The following is a 19,146-nucleotide window of genomic DNA, read 5'->3' on the forward strand; positions in this document are numbered from 1 at the left end:
CTCACTACAAATCAGTCCTCCTTGAGTTTTTCTATCTGCTCTTGGAAATTTTTAATTTTTGTCTCCTTCCTCACTATTAATAAGATTATATTCAATACAAATAAACCTATACCTATGTAATCTATGGGCCAATAAGTGAAACAACTAAACATGACAGAATCACCTATAAGAGTAAATTTATAGCAAGTTCCTTTGCTATGAATTAAAGGCAAGAAATTTGGTCCACTGTTTTATGAAAACTACCTTGGATTCTCACAAGGCCAAAGTTCTTAATGAAAACTTAGGCTACGCTTCAGATAACTTAAGTATTTGACTAGAAGGAACATGGGGTTAATACAGACAAATTAAAAGAGCAATTTATTGTTAGCTGTTCTGGGCCTATGTCCTGAAAAAAATCTGAGTGTTCAGGAACTTCTTCTGAGTATATGAATAAATTCCTATCTCAAAATTACCACCTGAGAGTTTGAGGCAATGCCTCTTGTTCCCTAGGACAATGGTCGTATTCCCTACAGTGGTAACAGAAACCAAAATGGCAAAGGGCCAGGGTGCTAAATGTATAGTGGCAAAAATGCCAGCCTGAAAGGCCTGGGTCTCCATGCCCCAGTCCAATAATCACTACTTGTGCAACCTTGAATCACTCTCTGAATCAATATAACCTTATGCATAAAGTAAGCATTATTTCCCTGCTTCTTCAAAAGGCTGCTATTAGAATCCAAATCTAAATCTAAATCAAGTATGACAGCACTATGTACCCTGAAAACACTCCACCAATATGTTTTCAATGATCCAATCTGAGACTCATTATAGGTGTGACAGGCAGGACTGGCTAAAATTTAAAGAGAAATCTGTGATTTTCAACTTCAAAGGGGCTGATGCCTCATGATCCACAACAGTTTATATCTTCCCCTAGTTTACATATAAGAACCCAAGAGGAATTCACATAGATACAAACAGTGAATAAAATGTAGCCAAAATTCAAGGCTCATTTGGGTTTAATATGCCAAATATCCAATTACCTCTCCAAAAGATGTCTCTAGCAATATTAAAGTAACTTGGAAAATATCTATTTCCACTATCCTCTACTTGGGAGTCACTCTCATGGTAACTCAGAAACTTCCCATTGCTTATACTTACTTAAAGGTTGATGCTTAGGGAATTTATTGGTCCTTTAAAAAAAATAACTCAAGTTCTCTTGCCCCTTAAAATATTGGCTTCTTATCCTTAGGTTTTCTATCCCTTAGCATCTCTTCCCCATGCAATTCCCAACTCCCACCTCCAGCCCCAGTCTTTCCAACCCATTCTTGGTAGGAAATGGACTTAATCAAGAAAAGAAAGTAAAGTTCTACATGCCCTATATAATTATCTGCACTGCCTGTCTAATATATCAAATCAGTAAGCTCCTTAACAAGAGAGAAAGCATATAGAACAAAGGTTCCAAAACTTTCTCACTTCACAGAATCCTGAATGTCTCAGTAAATTTTCCCAAGACACCCCTAGGCTCAAAAAAAACCCTAACATTTCCATTTAAGTAAAGCTAGATCCAAACAACTTAAGTATTTATGTCCTATGAACTTAGCGCCTGTTGGGCACTATACTACTTCTCAGACCTTGAAATCCAATTGAATACCACCATCCTCATTACTGTTCCTCATCTGTTTTCACCAATACTTGATTATCATAGCAAAGCTAAAGACACGGCTTTGCAAAGATATAACTTCAGCCCTGGCTAGTGTGGCTCAGTTAGTTGGGTGCTGTTCCATGCACTGAAAGGTTGCTGGTTTGATTCCTGATTAGGACACATGCCTCACTCCTCCTCAGGGCATGGGCGGGGGGGGTGCGCAGGAGGCAGCTGATCAATGTTTTGCTCTCACATCAATGTTTCTCTCTCTCTCTCTCTCTCTCTCCCTCCCCATCTCCCTTCCTCTCTCTCTAAAAATCAGTAAGAATTCTTGCCCTAGAAAGTGTGCTTCAGTGCAAGCACAGAAGGGTCTCAGGTTCAATTTTCGGTAAAGGGCACATGCCTGGGTTGCAGGTTTGATCCCCAGCCCCAGTCAAGGCACATGCGGGAGGCAACAAGTCTCTCTCTCTCTTTCTCCCCTCTTCCACTCTCTCTAAATATCAATGGAAAAAATATACTTGGGTGAGGGTTAACAAAAAAGCAAAAAGTAAAATTCAATAAAAACTCTTGGGGAGAAAAATATAACTTCATCAGAAGTAATGTGATGATCTAATGTTGAAACCCTGAACTATTTCAGCTAGTAGTTAGAGAAGTATCCTATAGATGTCACTGTATTTCCCTCAAAATTTTTAAATATTCCATGTCGTCCCCATGAGTTTGCTAAGACAACATAGTACTTCTCGGTGCACAATTTGGGAACCATAGCCTTGTAAGTTTCCAGTGCCCTGTAGAACAATCCCTATAAAAACTAGGTCACAGAGCTATTATATACATATGTCTAACAAGTTGATAAATTAAATTCTAAAATAAATATTTATAAATCTTTTAAAATCAGAATTTAGAAGAGAACTTACCTAAATCAAAATCATACATACAGTAGGTCATCAAAATGTCATGCAGCAAAATCAACCCTGGATTATCTTGGCCTTCATAAAACTTGTTTGTTCGATCTGTTCTGTTAACATCTTTTTCTGAGGAGGAAAATCATCATGTTTGAAAACCTTTCAAAAAACAGATTTTTATAAAGCTCACACCTTATTAAGTGCAGGATTATTTTTCTTGCTATTAATTTTACTCTCTTGCCAAGGCTGTACTTAATGGAAATAATCCATTTCAGATATGCAATAAAGTAGTATTTTGGAATCATTTTCAAAAATCAGTCTACCTCCTCATGGGTATATTTTTAAATATTTTTAAATTTTTATCTAAACACAGAAACCTTTTAATTGAATAACAGGCAATACTTTCCATTAATTAAAAGTAACACTAATAATACTTCACATTAGTTAGCAATAAAAATGCCAGTCATGAATGCTTGTGATTAAGCAGTATTGTATAAAAACAGTAATGAAAAAAGCTACTATGCAATCAAGCATAATCAAAGAGATTTGTTTCATTCACATTTGCTTCATTCATTATGAGAAGTAGTATCAATTTCTTTGTCATGTTCCATAATCATCTTCAGGACAAATTACTTCCTTACTCTCATATGTATGTTATTCAATCTATATATTAATATAAGCAATTTATTTTAATTTTGAAAAAATGAAAAATCACATTTTCCTGAAAATGATTTCATAACATTAAAAGCAGACTTGGAAACATCACCACAAGAATATCCCAAGTCATACTGACAATTCAATTCACAAACCTATTAAATGCATCTTGGGAACGACTTTACAACTAAAAAGGACATTTCTCTAACTTAAATCCCTCAGTAAGTTAGAAAATTTTTCAAACTCAAAATGATTACTGTACTCTATAACCAACTGTTTAAAAGTTATAACTGACTTCTGTCCCCCTTTAAACTGAATAATTTGCAAACATTCTTAACACTTGTGAACAGACGGGCAAGTATTATTCAACAGAGTTTCTACTAGAATCTAACAATAGATGATGACCTGAGTTTAGGTTCTGTAAGAACATTTAAAGTTAAGAATATTATTAGATCAATATTCTAGCTTCCTGTTAAAATACATTAGATTTAATAAAGGGAAGTATATGTCTATAGAACTGTGAATATATTTTTCAAACAAATAAGGAAAAAGCAATACCAAAAACTGCTGTAAATGTAAAATTTCATTTTAAAATGTCAAAATATTTTAGTCTTAGACCACAATTGATAAAGAGGTACATAAGTTTTTATTGACCCAAGCAAAATTTATATAGTCATAATGCCAATACAGAAGATCTGACTTAACAGGTGTCTTAAACATAGTAAAAAGTTATTTGTACCCTCATGAACTATCTGTACTTTTTCCTCTTGTATATTTCTGCCAGGCAGAATACAAAAAAAGAAAATGGTATTTTATAAGGGAAGTATTTCTGGAAACTATTTCTAGAAAGAAAATGAGTACTTAAGTTTTTTTTTAAAAAAGCCCTCATTAAATCCAACTCTCCATCTAATTTTTTAAAAAATATGTCTTTATTAATTTCAAAGAAGAGGGAGAGAGATAGAATAGAAACATCAATAATGAGTCATTGATTCGCTGCCTCCTGCAGGCCCCCTCCTGCGGATTGAATCTCCTGGATCACAGGTCATTGTTCAACCACTGAGCCATGCCAGCCAGGCTCCATCTAATTTGATATAGCTAAAAAGACTAAAGAAAATCACAACCATGCTAAACCCATTATACATTCACCATCACTAACCTTTCTTACCATTCCCTCTCTGCATTCATATAACTATTGTACAACTTCTCTCTTCTCAAGCCTCCAACATGTTATCTTCTCCCACATCCATTATATCTTCTCTCACTTCATCAGTTTTTGTAAGACAATGTGCCAATGTCTCTACCCAACTCACCCCAGCCACCCTCACCTCTCTACTATACTTCAAACATCCAGAGATCCTGGAATGGAAACATGTCTAACACATGTTTCTTTCTGCTTGGAATGCCCTTCACCTAAAGTTCTACATAGCTTACCATCCCCCTTTTCAAGTTTCCACTCAAACACCACCTTTTCAAGAAAAGCCTCCTCTGGTCACCCAAGTTAAAACAACACAACACATAAACTTCCTAACCACCTTCCCTGCCTTATTTTTCTATTGAACACATATCACTAATATACCACATGTTACTTATCTTGTTTACTGTCTGTTCTTCTCCACTGGAACAAAAGTGCCTTGACAGCAAGAATTTTCTGTTTTGTTCCCTGATTAATCCCCAATGCCTAGAGGAGAACCTACTAGATAATAAGCACTAAATAAATACTGAATGAATGTGGGAATGTTTAAAATAATCAATGTAATTTCCAAAGAGATCCTTGGTGATTCTAAAGTGTAGCCAAAGTTAGGAACCACTGCTCTAAAGACTGGCATTCCTGGGCCTTCTTATCTGTCTCTTTTTCCTCTGAGTGACAACTATTTCCATAGCTATTTATACTAATAATACTCAAACTTGTATCTCTTTCCCAGACTACTCCAGATTATTCAACTAGCCACCTGACATTACATTTGTTATGTCGCACCTTAAGATATACATATTCAACACCTAATTTAGTTTCACCATACTCTATTCTCATCTCAATTAAGTGGTACCACCAGCTGCCCAATTTCTCAAGTCAAGAAATGTAGTCTCATCCTTGATTTCTTTTTCCCTTCATACCCCATTTAATCAAAAAGTCTTATTAATTCTATCACCAAAATATAACAACTCCATCTATTTCTCCGTATCTCCATTACCACCATCTCTTGCTCTACTAATCAGTCTCTCTATTCCTACTCTTAATCTTGATTTAATCCATTTTTCACACAGCAGAAAAAAAGTGACTTTAAAATATAAATAAGATGGTCTTACTTAAAATGCTCCAATAGTTTCTCTTCAAACTTAAAATCCAACTTCTTGGCATGAACCACAAGGCCTAAAGCTTACCTGTGTGTGTTTTTTAATAAAGTGAATTCATACCAAAAAAACCCACAAGCTTTTGGTAATCTTTCCTAAAAAATATTTTGGGGAAAAGTATTACAGAAAAAGAATGTTTTGCCCACGCTGGTGTGGCTCAGTTGGTTGGGCATTGTCATGTGCACCAACGAGTTGTGGGCTCAATCCCTGGTAGGAGGGGTGCAGGAGGCAGCCAATCAATGTTTTCCTCTCACATGATGTTTCTCTTTCCCTCCCTCTCTCCTTTCCTGTCTCTCTAAAAGAATCAATTAAAAAATCTTAAAAAAAGATAAAGGCTTTAAAACCTAGTTACATATACTTCTAACTGGTAGAAAGCATGGTATAGTTGAAAGGTCACTTAATTAAGAATTAGACCTGATTATGAATGAGTCTGGGCTATGGAACTAACTAGACAGATGGCTAAAGACAATTTACTAGCCTTTTCTGTGCTTGATTTTATTATCTACTAAAAAATGAGAACATGAAAGTATGTCTCAATTCAAATTATATTATGGGGATTTAAAACATCTAAATTTTCCTCCAATCTCCTAAAAAGAGTGAAAATAGGACACAAGAAAGATTGAGAAAATCAGAGCCATCATCACTGTTCTTGATAAAAAGGGAAGAGGATCTGGTACGTGGAAAGAAAAAGCTTAAAATACTGAATTAGTTGATCTCTAAGATCCCTTCCAGTTCAAATATTTTATGTCCAGTCAGGAAAAAAAACAGTCCATTATCATTTTCCCACCTGAAACTGAAAATAGGACAGGGCTTCAACTGGCGACTTCAGATAAACCTATGCCTCGAGACCCCCAACTTTTTTCCTTAGCAAGAGGAAGGATAGTTTATTCTGGTATAATTTATTTTTCAGAAAAATCAAGTTTTTTCAATCAAAAGTACTATTGCTAAAAAGATCTCAGCATTTGTCTCTATGTCTCCAAAAACTACCAAATTAGTCATATTCAGATTTTAGGAACTTTTTTTCTTCCATGGGATGGTAGAGATAACCATGGTGGTAAAAAAATCCCTCTATCTTCATTCATGAAGCTGCAGATAAACAAGACTAAATACAATATAAATATTAAAAAAATAAGTTCCACTACTATCCAAAGCAATCCTAAAATTATACAGAGAAGAGGTAACAAGATAGTTAAGAGCATTAAACTGGGTACTGCCCTTATTAACCATATAACCTTGGACAAGTGATTTATGCTCTCAGGGCTTCAGTTTTCTTACCATTAAAATGGAGATTATAAACTGAAATTTGTCAGTAAGACATGTACAGCAATAACTATGCATTCCTTCAATAGCTCATACCAACCTGGCCTTTATCGTAAGAGCCAGACAACTCAGTACTCACTATCTGGAAATAAGTCTAATTCTCTTAATGTAAAATTCTATCATGATTTTTTTAGGGACTAGTTATTCAATTTACAAATATTGACAAAAATTTACTATCTGTCTGGAATCACTAATTTAATTAAAAAATGACACATATGCATATTTAAAGGAGGTCTGGAGGGATATAAACCAAAGCCTATTTAAACATAGTTATCTCTGGATGATTGTTATCTCTGGATGACAGAAAGAAACTAATTTTTATTTTCTTTTTGCTCATCTGTAATTCCTAATTTTTCTATAATAAACTGTTTTAGAAATAAGGAAGACAATAATTTTTATTGCAACTAATTCGACAAGCAAACAGTTAAATACTCTTTTTACTATTTCACACTTTGAAATTAAAAAATGAAATATATCGGTACTTAAAAATATACTGAGTGAATTCATATACCTATTTGAAGAGGAACCACCAAGAATAGTAAACACATTCTAATGTACTCTCAAATTCTAATTTCTCTTTTGAGCCCCAATTCTATAGCATATATATTCATTTCTTAAATATTATCAGGATTTCAATGTAAACCTCTCTCGTGCACTTCCAAAATTAAGAAAAAATTACCAATAAGACTTCTATAATCTCTTAACCTCGAATTTCTCTTCTCTTGTTCCTCGCTGACAGATTTCCATTGTAGTTTCATCCTGAAGTATTCATCACTATAGAAAACAATTTTATACCAAAAACAGCTTACTTTGAACATTTCACTTAAAAATTTAATTGAGCTTTTCTAAAAACAATTTATCAAAGCATTATAAAGCTAGTGAGATGCAAGTTTATAAATGATACTGAAATGTTTAAAGTTATGAAAACAAAGGAAAAATAAAACAACCTTATATATGTCATAAACTTTGTTTCAACTACTAGAATAATTTAGGTATGATTGTAAGGAAGCATTTACCTTAATCCTTAATATCATACCTAAAATTATTCCAGTAATTAAATATTTTAACCCTGAGCCCTGGCCAGTGTAGCTCAGTGGTTATCACACACTGAAGGGTCGTAGGCTGGATTCCCCATCAAGGGCATGTACCTGGGTTGCAGGTTCAATCCCCAGCCCCTGGCTGGGGCACGGGTGGGAGGCAACCAATCGATGAGTCTCTCTCACATCAATGTTTCTCTCTCTCTCCCCCACTCCCCTCCTTCCTTCCACTCTCTCTGAAAATCAATGCAAAAAATATCCTCGGGTGAGGATTAATAAAAATATATATATTTTAACCATGCAAGTTTCTGAATAATCACAAATACAAGTCTACAGACTTTTTAAAAATGTGGCAACGAGTTTACTGCATAAACTTGTTAATGTTAAGTATTGAAGAGAGAAAGAATTGTTTGAGAGTTTGAATGTGCACAAAGAATAAGAGTGTACCTGGAAAGTTGTTCTGTTTCTTTTCAAATCTGAGAAATTATATTAAAATAGAAACATTCTTCTCCCCAAAAACGAAAGATCAGCTTATGTTACAAGAGCACATAAATTTACTTAAAGGTAAATTAACCTAAATAGCAAATACACATCTTATGAGCTATTTTTATAATCTCATAATAAATTGCAAAAATAAATCAAGATGAGATATATTTTAAAATCCAAATATAATTAATTATTTTTCAAGTATTCAAAATGTCTGCACAAAGGGACTGAATTCTTTTACTACCTTTCTACATATTCACCAACATATCTGCAATGATGTCCTTCTAATAAATGTTCCTGGCTTGAAATAACTATGGTGCTCATCATATTTTTTTGTCTATTACAAAGATTATTTAACAAAACTTCACTATGAAAATTCATACAACTCAATTTTTATATTGTAGCAAAGCAGGTGCTGTGGAGCTGGAACTGTGGAAGCAGTTGAGTTCTCTGGTGAACAAAGCCATGCTTTATACCCTTTCTGAGATTTCTAATATGATGACACTATTTCCTCATCTTACCAACATTCCAATATTGTGCTGTTGTCCACTAGTGGCGACCTCCACATATTTCATCTAACACAAGATTCATTAAGGGATCAAATGTGTGTAATATTCCTTGGATATGTCTGCCACCACTTAATTTCAATGATAATTTCTTGTCCATAAATATTTTTTAACTCAAGAGGGTAAACTTTGCTCAAGGTGTCTAATCAGCAAGCTCAAAGATACTGCCAAACAGAATCTGTGGCCTCCCTCATGCTCCTGCGCTGGTGCCCATAATTTTTAAATTAAGAAGATAAAAATAAAATTATTTTCCCATACCCTAGTCTACATATTCCAAATAGTCATCTAGAAACCCTTTACTAATTTGTATGAGTGAGTTACTTGAATTTCTTTGATGAACATACAAAAGACAATTACTTACGTTTTTTGTTTTTGTAACTGAGTTCTTTCCTCCTTGGTACTGTCCCAAGGAAAGTAGCCCAGAAGAAATTTCCATGCTTGCTTTCTCAATGCATGACTGAGTCCCTGAAGAAAACATGCGTGTCAAACACATTCATAAAAAAGAATGCAATACTTTACAACACTTGCATTTAAATAAACAGGGAGATTAATATTTAAGAGAAAGTTTTATACATAAAAATAGCTCAGTTCAGTAAATACTATCTTGTTGTTGACTTCTAGATTCTAAAGTTATAAGCAGATGCCAGAACGCTTAACTAATGCAGAGTATATAGTAGACTGTATAGCAGACAGTGGGATTGATTAGTTCTTTAAAGCCCAATTGTTACTGGATAATGCAACTACCACTGGGGAACATATATGTCTTCTTCGCATAACCCATAAAACTTCAAATAAGGAAATATATCTTTCCCTACACTTAATGGCATCCCACCTGACATCAAGGGCATCACAAGCATCTCATTCTGTCCTACAGGAATTTTAAAGCATCATTCATCAAAATGGAATTCATTCCCTTCCCCCTCCCCAAAAAAGAACAAATAAAATTTGAATGCCAGCAGTTTAAAATGAAATCCATATTAAAGTATTTACCCCTCTAAATATCATCTGCTTCATATTATCTACATTTAAAATTCTTCCTTCAGAATCAATGTTCTTAGTCCATTCTTCCAGTGATACTGGCTCTCTCCTTTGAACAACAGGTCGTTCTCCCAAATCAATCTAAAATAAGAAGATAAGCAATAAGTAGTACACCTTTAACCAGTGAAATGAAATCAAAGTATATAGAAACTTAAGCTAAAATACAACTACTCAGAAATGTTCTTACATTTTTTTCTGTTTTAAATATATCTTTACTGATTTCAGAGGGAGGGAGGGAGGGAGGTCAATGATGAGAGTCACTGATCAGCTGCCTCCTGCATGCCCCCTGCTGGGGATCGAGCCCGAAACCCTGGCATGTGCCCTGACAGGGAATTAAACCTCGATCTCCTGGATCCTAGGTCGATGTTCAACTGCTGAGCCATGCCTGGCTAGGCTGTTCTCACATTTTTATTATCTTCCCTTATTTTGCAATATTTAGTTTATGAAATCATAGTTAACATTCTATACATTTGTCCTCCTGCTAAACATACAAACAACTAGGTTACAAATTCAGAGATGGGAAAACATTTGCTATTTTGGGTTTTAATTACATAAGTGCAAAACAGTTAACATGTAAATTCCTATAAGAGACTCTTCAAACTAAATGGTATGCTATATTATTAAAAAACAGTATTATTCCATTAATCATATTCTAAAATTAGTTTTTCTTCCAAACTAAAATTTGTAGCTCTCAGAACTGATTCATGATCCATTAGCTCTACTTGGTATTTTCTACAGTTTTTAATTCAATTAACGGATGTTGGTAATTTAAAAATGCCATTTGCAAGATAAGCCCTTTAATTAATTACCACAATTTAGATATTTATAATGTCCTAACTATGTGCAGCCTAGCACTGTAGCAAATTCAATAGTGCTGTTGAGCATATATATAAAGATTTGCCTGCGGGCCAAAGTCCACCTTATTTTAAAAAGAAAAGGTGCCCATGAGAATAAAAGCCTTAGAGTAAGTAGTGTCCTGACTGGCTGCCTCTGGTGCCTACTAAGAAAACACATAAATTAGAAACAGAATTAGAAGCAATACTCTAGGGTCACTATTTACTCACTGCTATGCACTCAATGAAACAACCTGTTCATTATCAAAAGGTAACCAGATCATTCCAATAAGAGAAACCAGCTTGCAGAGAGGGATGGAGTCCAAACAGGAAATGGCAAGAAGTCTTTTGAAGACATCATCTATGTCTATAAGGACAAAATTGCTACATCAAATGGGATTGTCACTTTATAATACATCTTGTGGATTCCATGTGAAAGAAGTAAAATGAAAACCTCAACAGTTTCCTGGGGGATCCATTGACCTTCAGAAGGAAGACAATGACATTGGCTTTTCTGACTCTGAACAATCCAAGTAAAAGGAATGACTTCTCGGGTGTTATGATGCTACAACTTTGGGGAAAATAACTGAACTGGAAAATTGGACAGAGGGGAAAGGTCTCGTTGTTTGTGAGGCAAAAAATACTTTCTCCTCAGGATCTGATTTGAATGCTGTGAAAGCACTAGCAACTCCAGAGGATGGAGTAGCCTTCTGTATATTCATGCAAAACACCTTAACAAGATTTATGAGACTTCCTTTAAAAAGTGTTGCAGTTGATCAAGGTTGGGCATTGGGTGGAGGAGCAAAATCTACTACAGCAAGTGATTTCAGATTAATGACTAGAAGAGTTAGATCAGATTTGTTCACAAAGAGATGAGTATAATACCAAGCTGGAGCGGGGCTACCCAGCTGGCTGAAATTACCGGCACTGGACAAGCTCTCAAAGTGTTAAGTGGGGCCCTCAAACTGGATTCAAAACTAACTGTATTTCAACTTAGGAACAGTCAAAGTCATACAGTTTTCAGATGAAACTGAGTAGAAGAGGCAAAAGAGTGGCTAAAGCAGTTTATGAAAGGGCCACCAGAAGTAACTAAGAGCTTTTAAAAAATCTGTTTCTTCAGGCAAAGAAACTTTATTTCCAGGAGGCATTACAGACCGAAAGAGATCTTTTAGGAACATTTTGAGGTGGACCCACAAATTTAGAGGCTATTACTAGGAAAGGAAAATTTTTTAAATAGTTGTTTTTAAACAATATGTACAACTCCAATGACTCATATGCAGAAAAGTCAAATAATATTAAATATGAATGTCAGAATTATTTTGAAGGGTACTACCAGTTTGGGGTTTGTTTTTAATAATTTTTTGAATACCTAAACTCATTGGCATAGTTTTCAGTATACAACAGTCCCCTCCTTATCTGTGAGGGATAGATTCCATGACTCTAGCAGATGCCTGAAATCGCAGATAGTACTAAACCCTATGTATAATGTTTCTTCCTTTACTTATATACCAATGACAAAGTTTAATTTACAAATTAGGCACAGTAAGAGATTAACAATGGTAACTAATAAAACAATTATAACAGTTAAAAAAAGGTAATCAAAGAAAAGAGATCCAGCATTAATGAACAGAAAGTATACATAGTAATCGATGAACAACAACAATTTGGTGGAAGGACAAGTGTTATTTGTTAGATATGTTAGTTAGCAAAAAGTTGTAAGAAAGGATTATGAGAAAGAGGCAAATATAACCAAAATTGAGTTTCTATATCTATAGCATTCATACATGTTTAAAAACATTCCTCATGTTAAAATATAGGAACTTTATTAATAGAAATCTCCACTCACTCTTGTGATGACTTCAAATCCTGGTTCTTCTTGTTGATTTATCTTTAAACCTGGAATAGCATCACTAAGAAAATCTGCCATTTCTGAAGGTGGTCGTTGATGTGTAGAGGGATCGTTGCCTCTCAAACTATCAAAAATGTAGTTTGTGACTTTGGAAAATCCTACCATAGTTGCTGTATAAGGATCCTTTTTAATTTTCTATGTAGTAGAAAGAAAAATATTAGCATTATTAATTCAAATGAATAAAAATGCTTCATGATGGGGAAAAGGGCAAAATTTTTTTAAACAGAGGGAAATCAAAACTAAAACAAGAGTGTTCTAAGATTATCTTAAAATTTTATTTTTTTCTGAGAAAATTTTAATTTTCTAAGTCAGTCTTTTCATTTGTTTAAGGTAGTATATTAAATGACAAATTAATGCTACTGATTGAACTGCAGATAAACAAGTGATTTGCAGGCTTCATTCAATCTGCACATCAGAAACATATGCAGTGCTTACTTTCCATTGGTGAGTGGCCCACAACAGCTTTCTTCTGTCTAGCAGTCCTGCCTTCACAAAAAAAATATATTTCTTGAAGTGTGCAGTACCACACTAGTCTAACACAAAATATTTGGCAGCTAAGTTTAAAAGCTCACAATATTTAAATATTAGTTGGTATTTTAATCTAATTATATGATTAGTCAATCATGCCAATAAAAAATAATTTGTTCTGGGCAGTGCTATCCTGGAAAACGGCAAAATGTTTTTCTACTGCTAGGGTAACTTCTAAATCCCAAACTGCCTTATTTTATTATTCATATTTAGCAAAAATAGTTACTTCTTTAAAGTCGATCTTGATTATTTTTTATAATAAGAAAACCTGTTCCCTCACTTTTTTGTTGTTTTGTTGTTGTTAATCCTCACCCAAGGATATTTTTTCCATTGATTTTTAGAGAAAGTGGAAGGGAGGTGGGGCGGGGGAAGAGAGAGAGAGAGAAACATCAATGTAAGAGACACATTGACTGGTTGTCTCCCGCACTCACCCAGAATGGGCTCGGGATCGAACCCGCTACCCAGGTATATGCCCTTGACTGAAAATCAAACCCACAACCCTTCGATGCAGAGGATGATGCTCTAACCACTGAGCCACACCCACCAGGGCACTTTTTTTTTAAATCCTCGCCCGAGGATATGTTTTTATTGATCTTTAGAAAGAGAGGAAGGGGGTGAGAGAGGGAGAAACACTGATGTGACAGAGAAACATGGACAGGTTGCCTCCCGTACACACCCAGACCGGGGATGAAACCCGAAACCTGGGTATGTACCCTGAGCAGGAATCAAACCCGCCACCTTTTGGTGTACGGGACAACTCTCCAACGAACTGAGCCACCCAGCCAGGGCCCTCAGGTTCTATTTTAATCAGCGTTTAGCTCTCGTCCTCCTTCCTTATTTATCTTCAGAACCAAGAAGAGAGCATTTGGGACAGAGTAAGCACTCAAACATTTGTTGAATGAGTAAGTGAATACATGAATGAATAAACAACCATTTCATTAGCTTACAAAGAAATGTGACTAAAAAATAAACTAATTTTATTTGTGTTAAGTGCATATTTTTAGCCGAATGCAAGAATATACTCAAATACTTTAAGAGGAATTAGAACCTAATTAAACGGAAAACAAAAATTCAAACCAGATTTTTGCCTAAGTTTATCATTAATGAATTCGAAGTGGCTTATACGGTGACCTTTCACCTAATCAATGAAAGCTATGATGATAAAAATCTGATATCCAATTTCAGTATTATGATAAAGAAAAAAAATGCCTTAAGAGTAACTAAGAACCAAGGAAGCTTCTGAGTCTAACAAATAATATGAAACATACTAGTATTCTATAAAATTACAGAGAATAGTTTTATAAACTTTACACATGCAGAGACATTTGCCTCATTCTGTATAATCTAAAAAGTTGAGAGGTAGTAGATATATAAAATAATGAAGACAGATTAACAGATTAATAATACAAGATAGATTAATAATATAAGAAACATACTTGTATTAAACCATATGCTGGTTCATCCAGAAGATTTTCAAAAGACTGTGAAAGACTCTTATTCTGACAATTCACAAGAAGTATTCTTTTATCCTGTGGAGATCTGTAATAAAAAGAAGGGATGTGTTGAAAATACTAGCACACTGCATCAATTACTACCTGAATAACTCTAGTGCAGTCACTTTTCCTTAACAACAAAAAACTTAAATGTTCAGTTTTAGAACTGTTTCCCATTAATACAATATTAACAAGTATTTAGTAACTACCTTGAGTTCCAAAACTACGTGAAACATGAAACGTTAAATTAACAAATATTAAAGGGTTGAAGTCTATTTTTATTCTAGGTAAAACCAAGAAGAGCAAATTGTAATGAACCCAAATCCTGTTTAGAATTATAGTAAAAAAAACCTTACAAGTATATTGTCCTTTATTATCATAAAACTAAAGTAAAACAAAACACATTCTAGGATTCATCAGTATATATACTATGTACATTATAGGAAAATGTCCTATTTTGAAATGGCTTCCAATTTCATTTAACAGCTTGGTGGTATTGTGTATAAGATGTTAAAAATATAAGATACAATAGATTATCTGATAAAGATCATGAATGTGCTAACCATAATTATTATAATACACACAAACATATTTAACAAGGTTATAAAGTACAGTTCAGGTACTCTGGACACAAGTTTTTCTCCACATTTCTTAACAGCTACAGAGCAAATAAAAAACATTCCAAATAGACATGTGTCTAATTTCAGCTAATCGGATGAATTATCCTTTTTCTTTTCCTGTTCAATAAGTTTGAGCCCAGCCAAGCGTGGCTCAGAGGTTGAGCGTCAACCTAGGATCCAAGAGATCGAGGTTTGATTCCCAGTCAGGGCACATGCCCGGATTGAGGGCTCGATCTCCAATGACTCTCTCATCATTGGTGTCTCTATCTCTCTCCCTCTCCTTTCCTATAGAAAAATAATAATAAGTTTGATAACTTAGTAAGTCAGCTGTAATGAATCCACAACTTTTGTGTTTAAAATAAAAATTAAATGTATTATTTTGCTGCTATCTATTTCTAGTTTATTATAAATGTTTGAGATAAGAACTTTAATAACAGTTATCTCTTCTCAATTCTAACACAACAGAATGCAACAGCAACCCTAAGGGATATACGAAACCCAAAAGAGAATCTTATTCTTACATACTCAGAAACAGCATTCAATCTTCAGAGACAATAGGAGCTTAATAAGCCCTTTGGCTTTAAGTAGATGAGGTTGAGTCATTTGAAGTAGAAAAAAAAATAACTATTTAAATGTTCAATTTTCATTAAACACCATTTTTCTGAACACTTTTTGGGGTCATGCTTAATATGAAGTCCTACAGGTCCTCATGCAGTATTTTTAAATGACAGATCAACTTTTAAATGTAGCACAAGAACAAGAAACTAATATAGAAACATACTTTTTCCTAGCACACTGCAGCTGGCGCAGTGGTTATTATTTTGTTTCTAACAATAAATTAAGTCAAATTATTTCTTTAAAATCCAAATAAAAATTGGTCATGGAAACCAAAACCCTGTCTATGCACGTAGAAGGGGAACAAATATACAACCTTCAACTATCTGGACTCAGATCATTATTACGGCTACAGATCTAAAACTGTAGTCAGTATGCTGCAGATGAGAAGAAGAAATGCTTGCCCAAAGAACAAGCAACCACAGATTCTTTTTAAAAAGGAAGGATTTCATTTTTTATACCCAATGCTCTGTAATGAGGGGCTGGGAGAAATTCTACAAGAAAAGGTATACAGAATTTAAAACTTAGTTGCCCCTAAAAAACAAAACATTTTTTAAAGTACATCTGGTAGGCAACTGCAGAAGGCTGGCACTCCAGAATATTGTTACATTTCTACCTGCCAGGTTACCACATTGATTTAATCTGGGAAGATTAAATATTATGGATTTATAAATATTATATTTATGTATTCTGGGACTATTATGGGTCCTGGGAAGTTGATCTCTCATGACAACATTACTCAACACTTTCAAACTCACTGCAGCAGTAAGACAGAAGTTGTAATGGTGCTAACATTAGCAATTCTATTTGAGCCTTCTAAAGGGCTTAAAGAAAACCATAGTCTAATATCACAACTATTGAGGCATATCTACTAAAAATTCAGAAGTATTTCCCAGGCTTCTGAGGGAACCTCTCCCAAAGACCTCAGACTAAATTCAGAAATTATAAGTTTTAAGAATGTCTGTGCACTGAGATGTAGAAGTAACCATTTTATATTGCTACTGAGAATGACCAATAAGCTAAAGAAATAAAACTTTCATTGCAAAAGCTATCAATCAGGAAGGTTAACACAAAATAAAAAGGTATGTAATATTTACAACAAAACTATATATATGATTTGCTCATACAGGGTGGGGCAAAAGTAGGTCTACAGTTGTGAGTAAGTAAAACAGAGTTTACTTTTCTATTATTATTTATTGATTGTATTATTTTCCATACAAATAACTGTAAACCTACCTTTGCCCCATCCTGTATATATGAGATACATCTCTCAAAGGGAATAAACAAGGGTCTAGAAACTAATCTTGTAAAAAACTGGTGTTATATGATGATACAACTAATGTGGCTTTTTAGGGGAATATTTTACTGCTTGGATATTTATGTATTAATGTAAAAGGTGGCCCAATATACAATATAATTTTAATGAAACCAATAACCTTCTTTCATATCCTAGCAACCAACTTGATTCCAGAAAAGTAACAAAAATGTATTTGTGGTTTATTCTTTTACCCATCTATACGGTAATACCCTTATTGTGTTAGGGGGAATATTAAGACGACAACAAGGCCACCGATATAAGCCACATTCTTCAATTTATGTTAATCAGAGAAAAAATAATGTGGTCTTACTGATTTTCTCTCTACTGGTTTTGAACTCAGAAGACGACAAGGAGGGAGGACCCTAACCCAGACTGGCTGGCATCCCCGTGAGGCTGCTGAAACCAAGGTTTTCCTAGTTTACTATTCTTCCTTTTGGTCTCTACAATGATCTCAGACCTCAGAAACATGACATCGTTTTCCTTAGGATAACTGCTACAGTGACAGGAAATGGGATCCACATGGCTGACACGGAGTACAGCAAGAAAAGAAAAAAAGGGGGGGCGGGGGCTTGGCCAGCATGGCTCAGTGGTTGAGCATGGACCTATGACCCAGGAAATCACAGTTCGATTCCTGGTCAGGGCACATCCCCAGGTTTTGGGCTCGATCCCCAGCAGGAGGCAGCCAATCAATGACTCTCATCATTCATGTTTCTCTCTCTCTCCCTCCCTCTCCTTTCCTCTCTCTGAAATCAATAAAAAAAGGGGGGGGGGGAGGTGATACTGGAAATTTTTATTTCTTTGGACTTTAATTGGGAATCCCATTTACTTGGATAATAACTAATGAACATAAAGAATAACAAACTTTAATATCTCCCTAAGAGCCTAATAATGGCTTATACAAATTTGGCACTTTTTTTATACTGGTGACTGCTTGTCTGGAGTATCTACATCCTACCATTTGGACTCAACATATAACCTCTCTGGTGAGCTATAAGACACAATGTAATTGGTCATAATTTACTATGGGAAAGAGAATAGGGGGTGCTAATTTTCAACCAAAACAAACAAACAAATAAAAAACAGACAATATTATTTTATTCTGTTAAGGGCCATGAAGGAAGCAAACAAGGGAATGAAACAGTGAAAAGCAATGGGCATAGGAACCTACGTTAAATGGGAGAGAGGGCATCCAGAGAAGCCCCTCTGAGGAAGTGCCATTAAACTAATACCTCAAGGATAAGAAAGGGAAAAATGTATTCCACACAAAAAAAAACAGCATACATAAGGACCCTAAGACAAGAAAGCATTTAAAGTGTTTTAGGAACTGAAAGAAAACCATGTGGCTAGACTACAGAAGAGAATAGTATGAGATGAGGTTTAACAGATAAACAGAGCTAAGATAGGGCAGGCCCTCAATGACCACAGCAAGAAGTCTGAATATTATTTAATGTTACACCAAAACTCCTCTTCAAGTTAAATCCTCACATCCTTCTAATATTTTTCGTGACACCATTTTGATCCCTTTCATTACACTAGTCGTCTTTTCCATGTAGTATAGTTAGTCTAACACATTTAAAATACAGTGCTTAAAACTAAGCCCAGTTCTCCAAAGTATGATCTCAGCAGTAAAGAGAGGTTCTACTACTTCATCCTAGAGACTATGCTTTAATCAACAGTCTCAGATCAATTGAGCTATTTTTCTGACTGTTACATCACAACACTGATTAATACTGAGCTTGCTCTACAGATAAAACCCCAACTCTTTATTCATTCAATTAAGATTGATTGCATGGCTCAGCAGTTGAGTATCAACCTAAGATCCAGGAGATACCAGTTCGATTCCTGGTCAGGGCACATGCC

The 19,146-nt window shown here is 34.8% G+C and overlaps 1 protein-coding gene and 2 pseudogenes across 1 annotated transcript in view; 1 reads left to right on the top strand and 2 right to left on the bottom strand.

The window, feature by feature from the left end:
- Positions 1 to 19,146, bottom strand: part of TBC1D15 (TBC1 domain family member 15) — a 44,321-nt gene that overhangs the window by 13,858 nt on the left and 11,317 nt on the right. Inside the window, exons 5-10 of the mRNA XM_016198979.2 lie at positions 14,677 to 14,779; positions 12,650 to 12,847; positions 9,923 to 10,051; positions 9,294 to 9,397; positions 7,523 to 7,617; positions 2,533 to 2,649 (exon numbers count right to left, since the gene is read on the bottom strand). Of these exons, the coding sequence (XP_016054465.2) occupies positions 2,533 to 2,649; positions 7,523 to 7,617; positions 9,294 to 9,397; positions 9,923 to 10,051; positions 12,650 to 12,847; positions 14,677 to 14,779 (746 nt within the window). The remainder of the gene's footprint in view (positions 1 to 2,532; positions 2,650 to 7,522; positions 7,618 to 9,293; positions 9,398 to 9,922; positions 10,052 to 12,649; positions 12,848 to 14,676; positions 14,780 to 19,146) is intronic.
- LOC107526522 (small nuclear ribonucleoprotein G pseudogene) lies at positions 7,886 to 9,287 on the bottom strand (annotated as a pseudogene).
- On the top strand, positions 11,119 to 12,040 carry LOC107526515 (ethylmalonyl-CoA decarboxylase pseudogene; annotated as a pseudogene).

The sequence above is a fragment of the Miniopterus natalensis genome, chromosome 2 (assembly GCF_054644295.1).
Source record: "Miniopterus natalensis isolate mMinNat1 chromosome 2, mMinNat1.hap1, whole genome shotgun sequence".
In the NCBI taxonomy this organism is placed as follows: Eukaryota; Metazoa; Chordata; class Mammalia; order Chiroptera; family Miniopteridae; genus Miniopterus; species Miniopterus natalensis.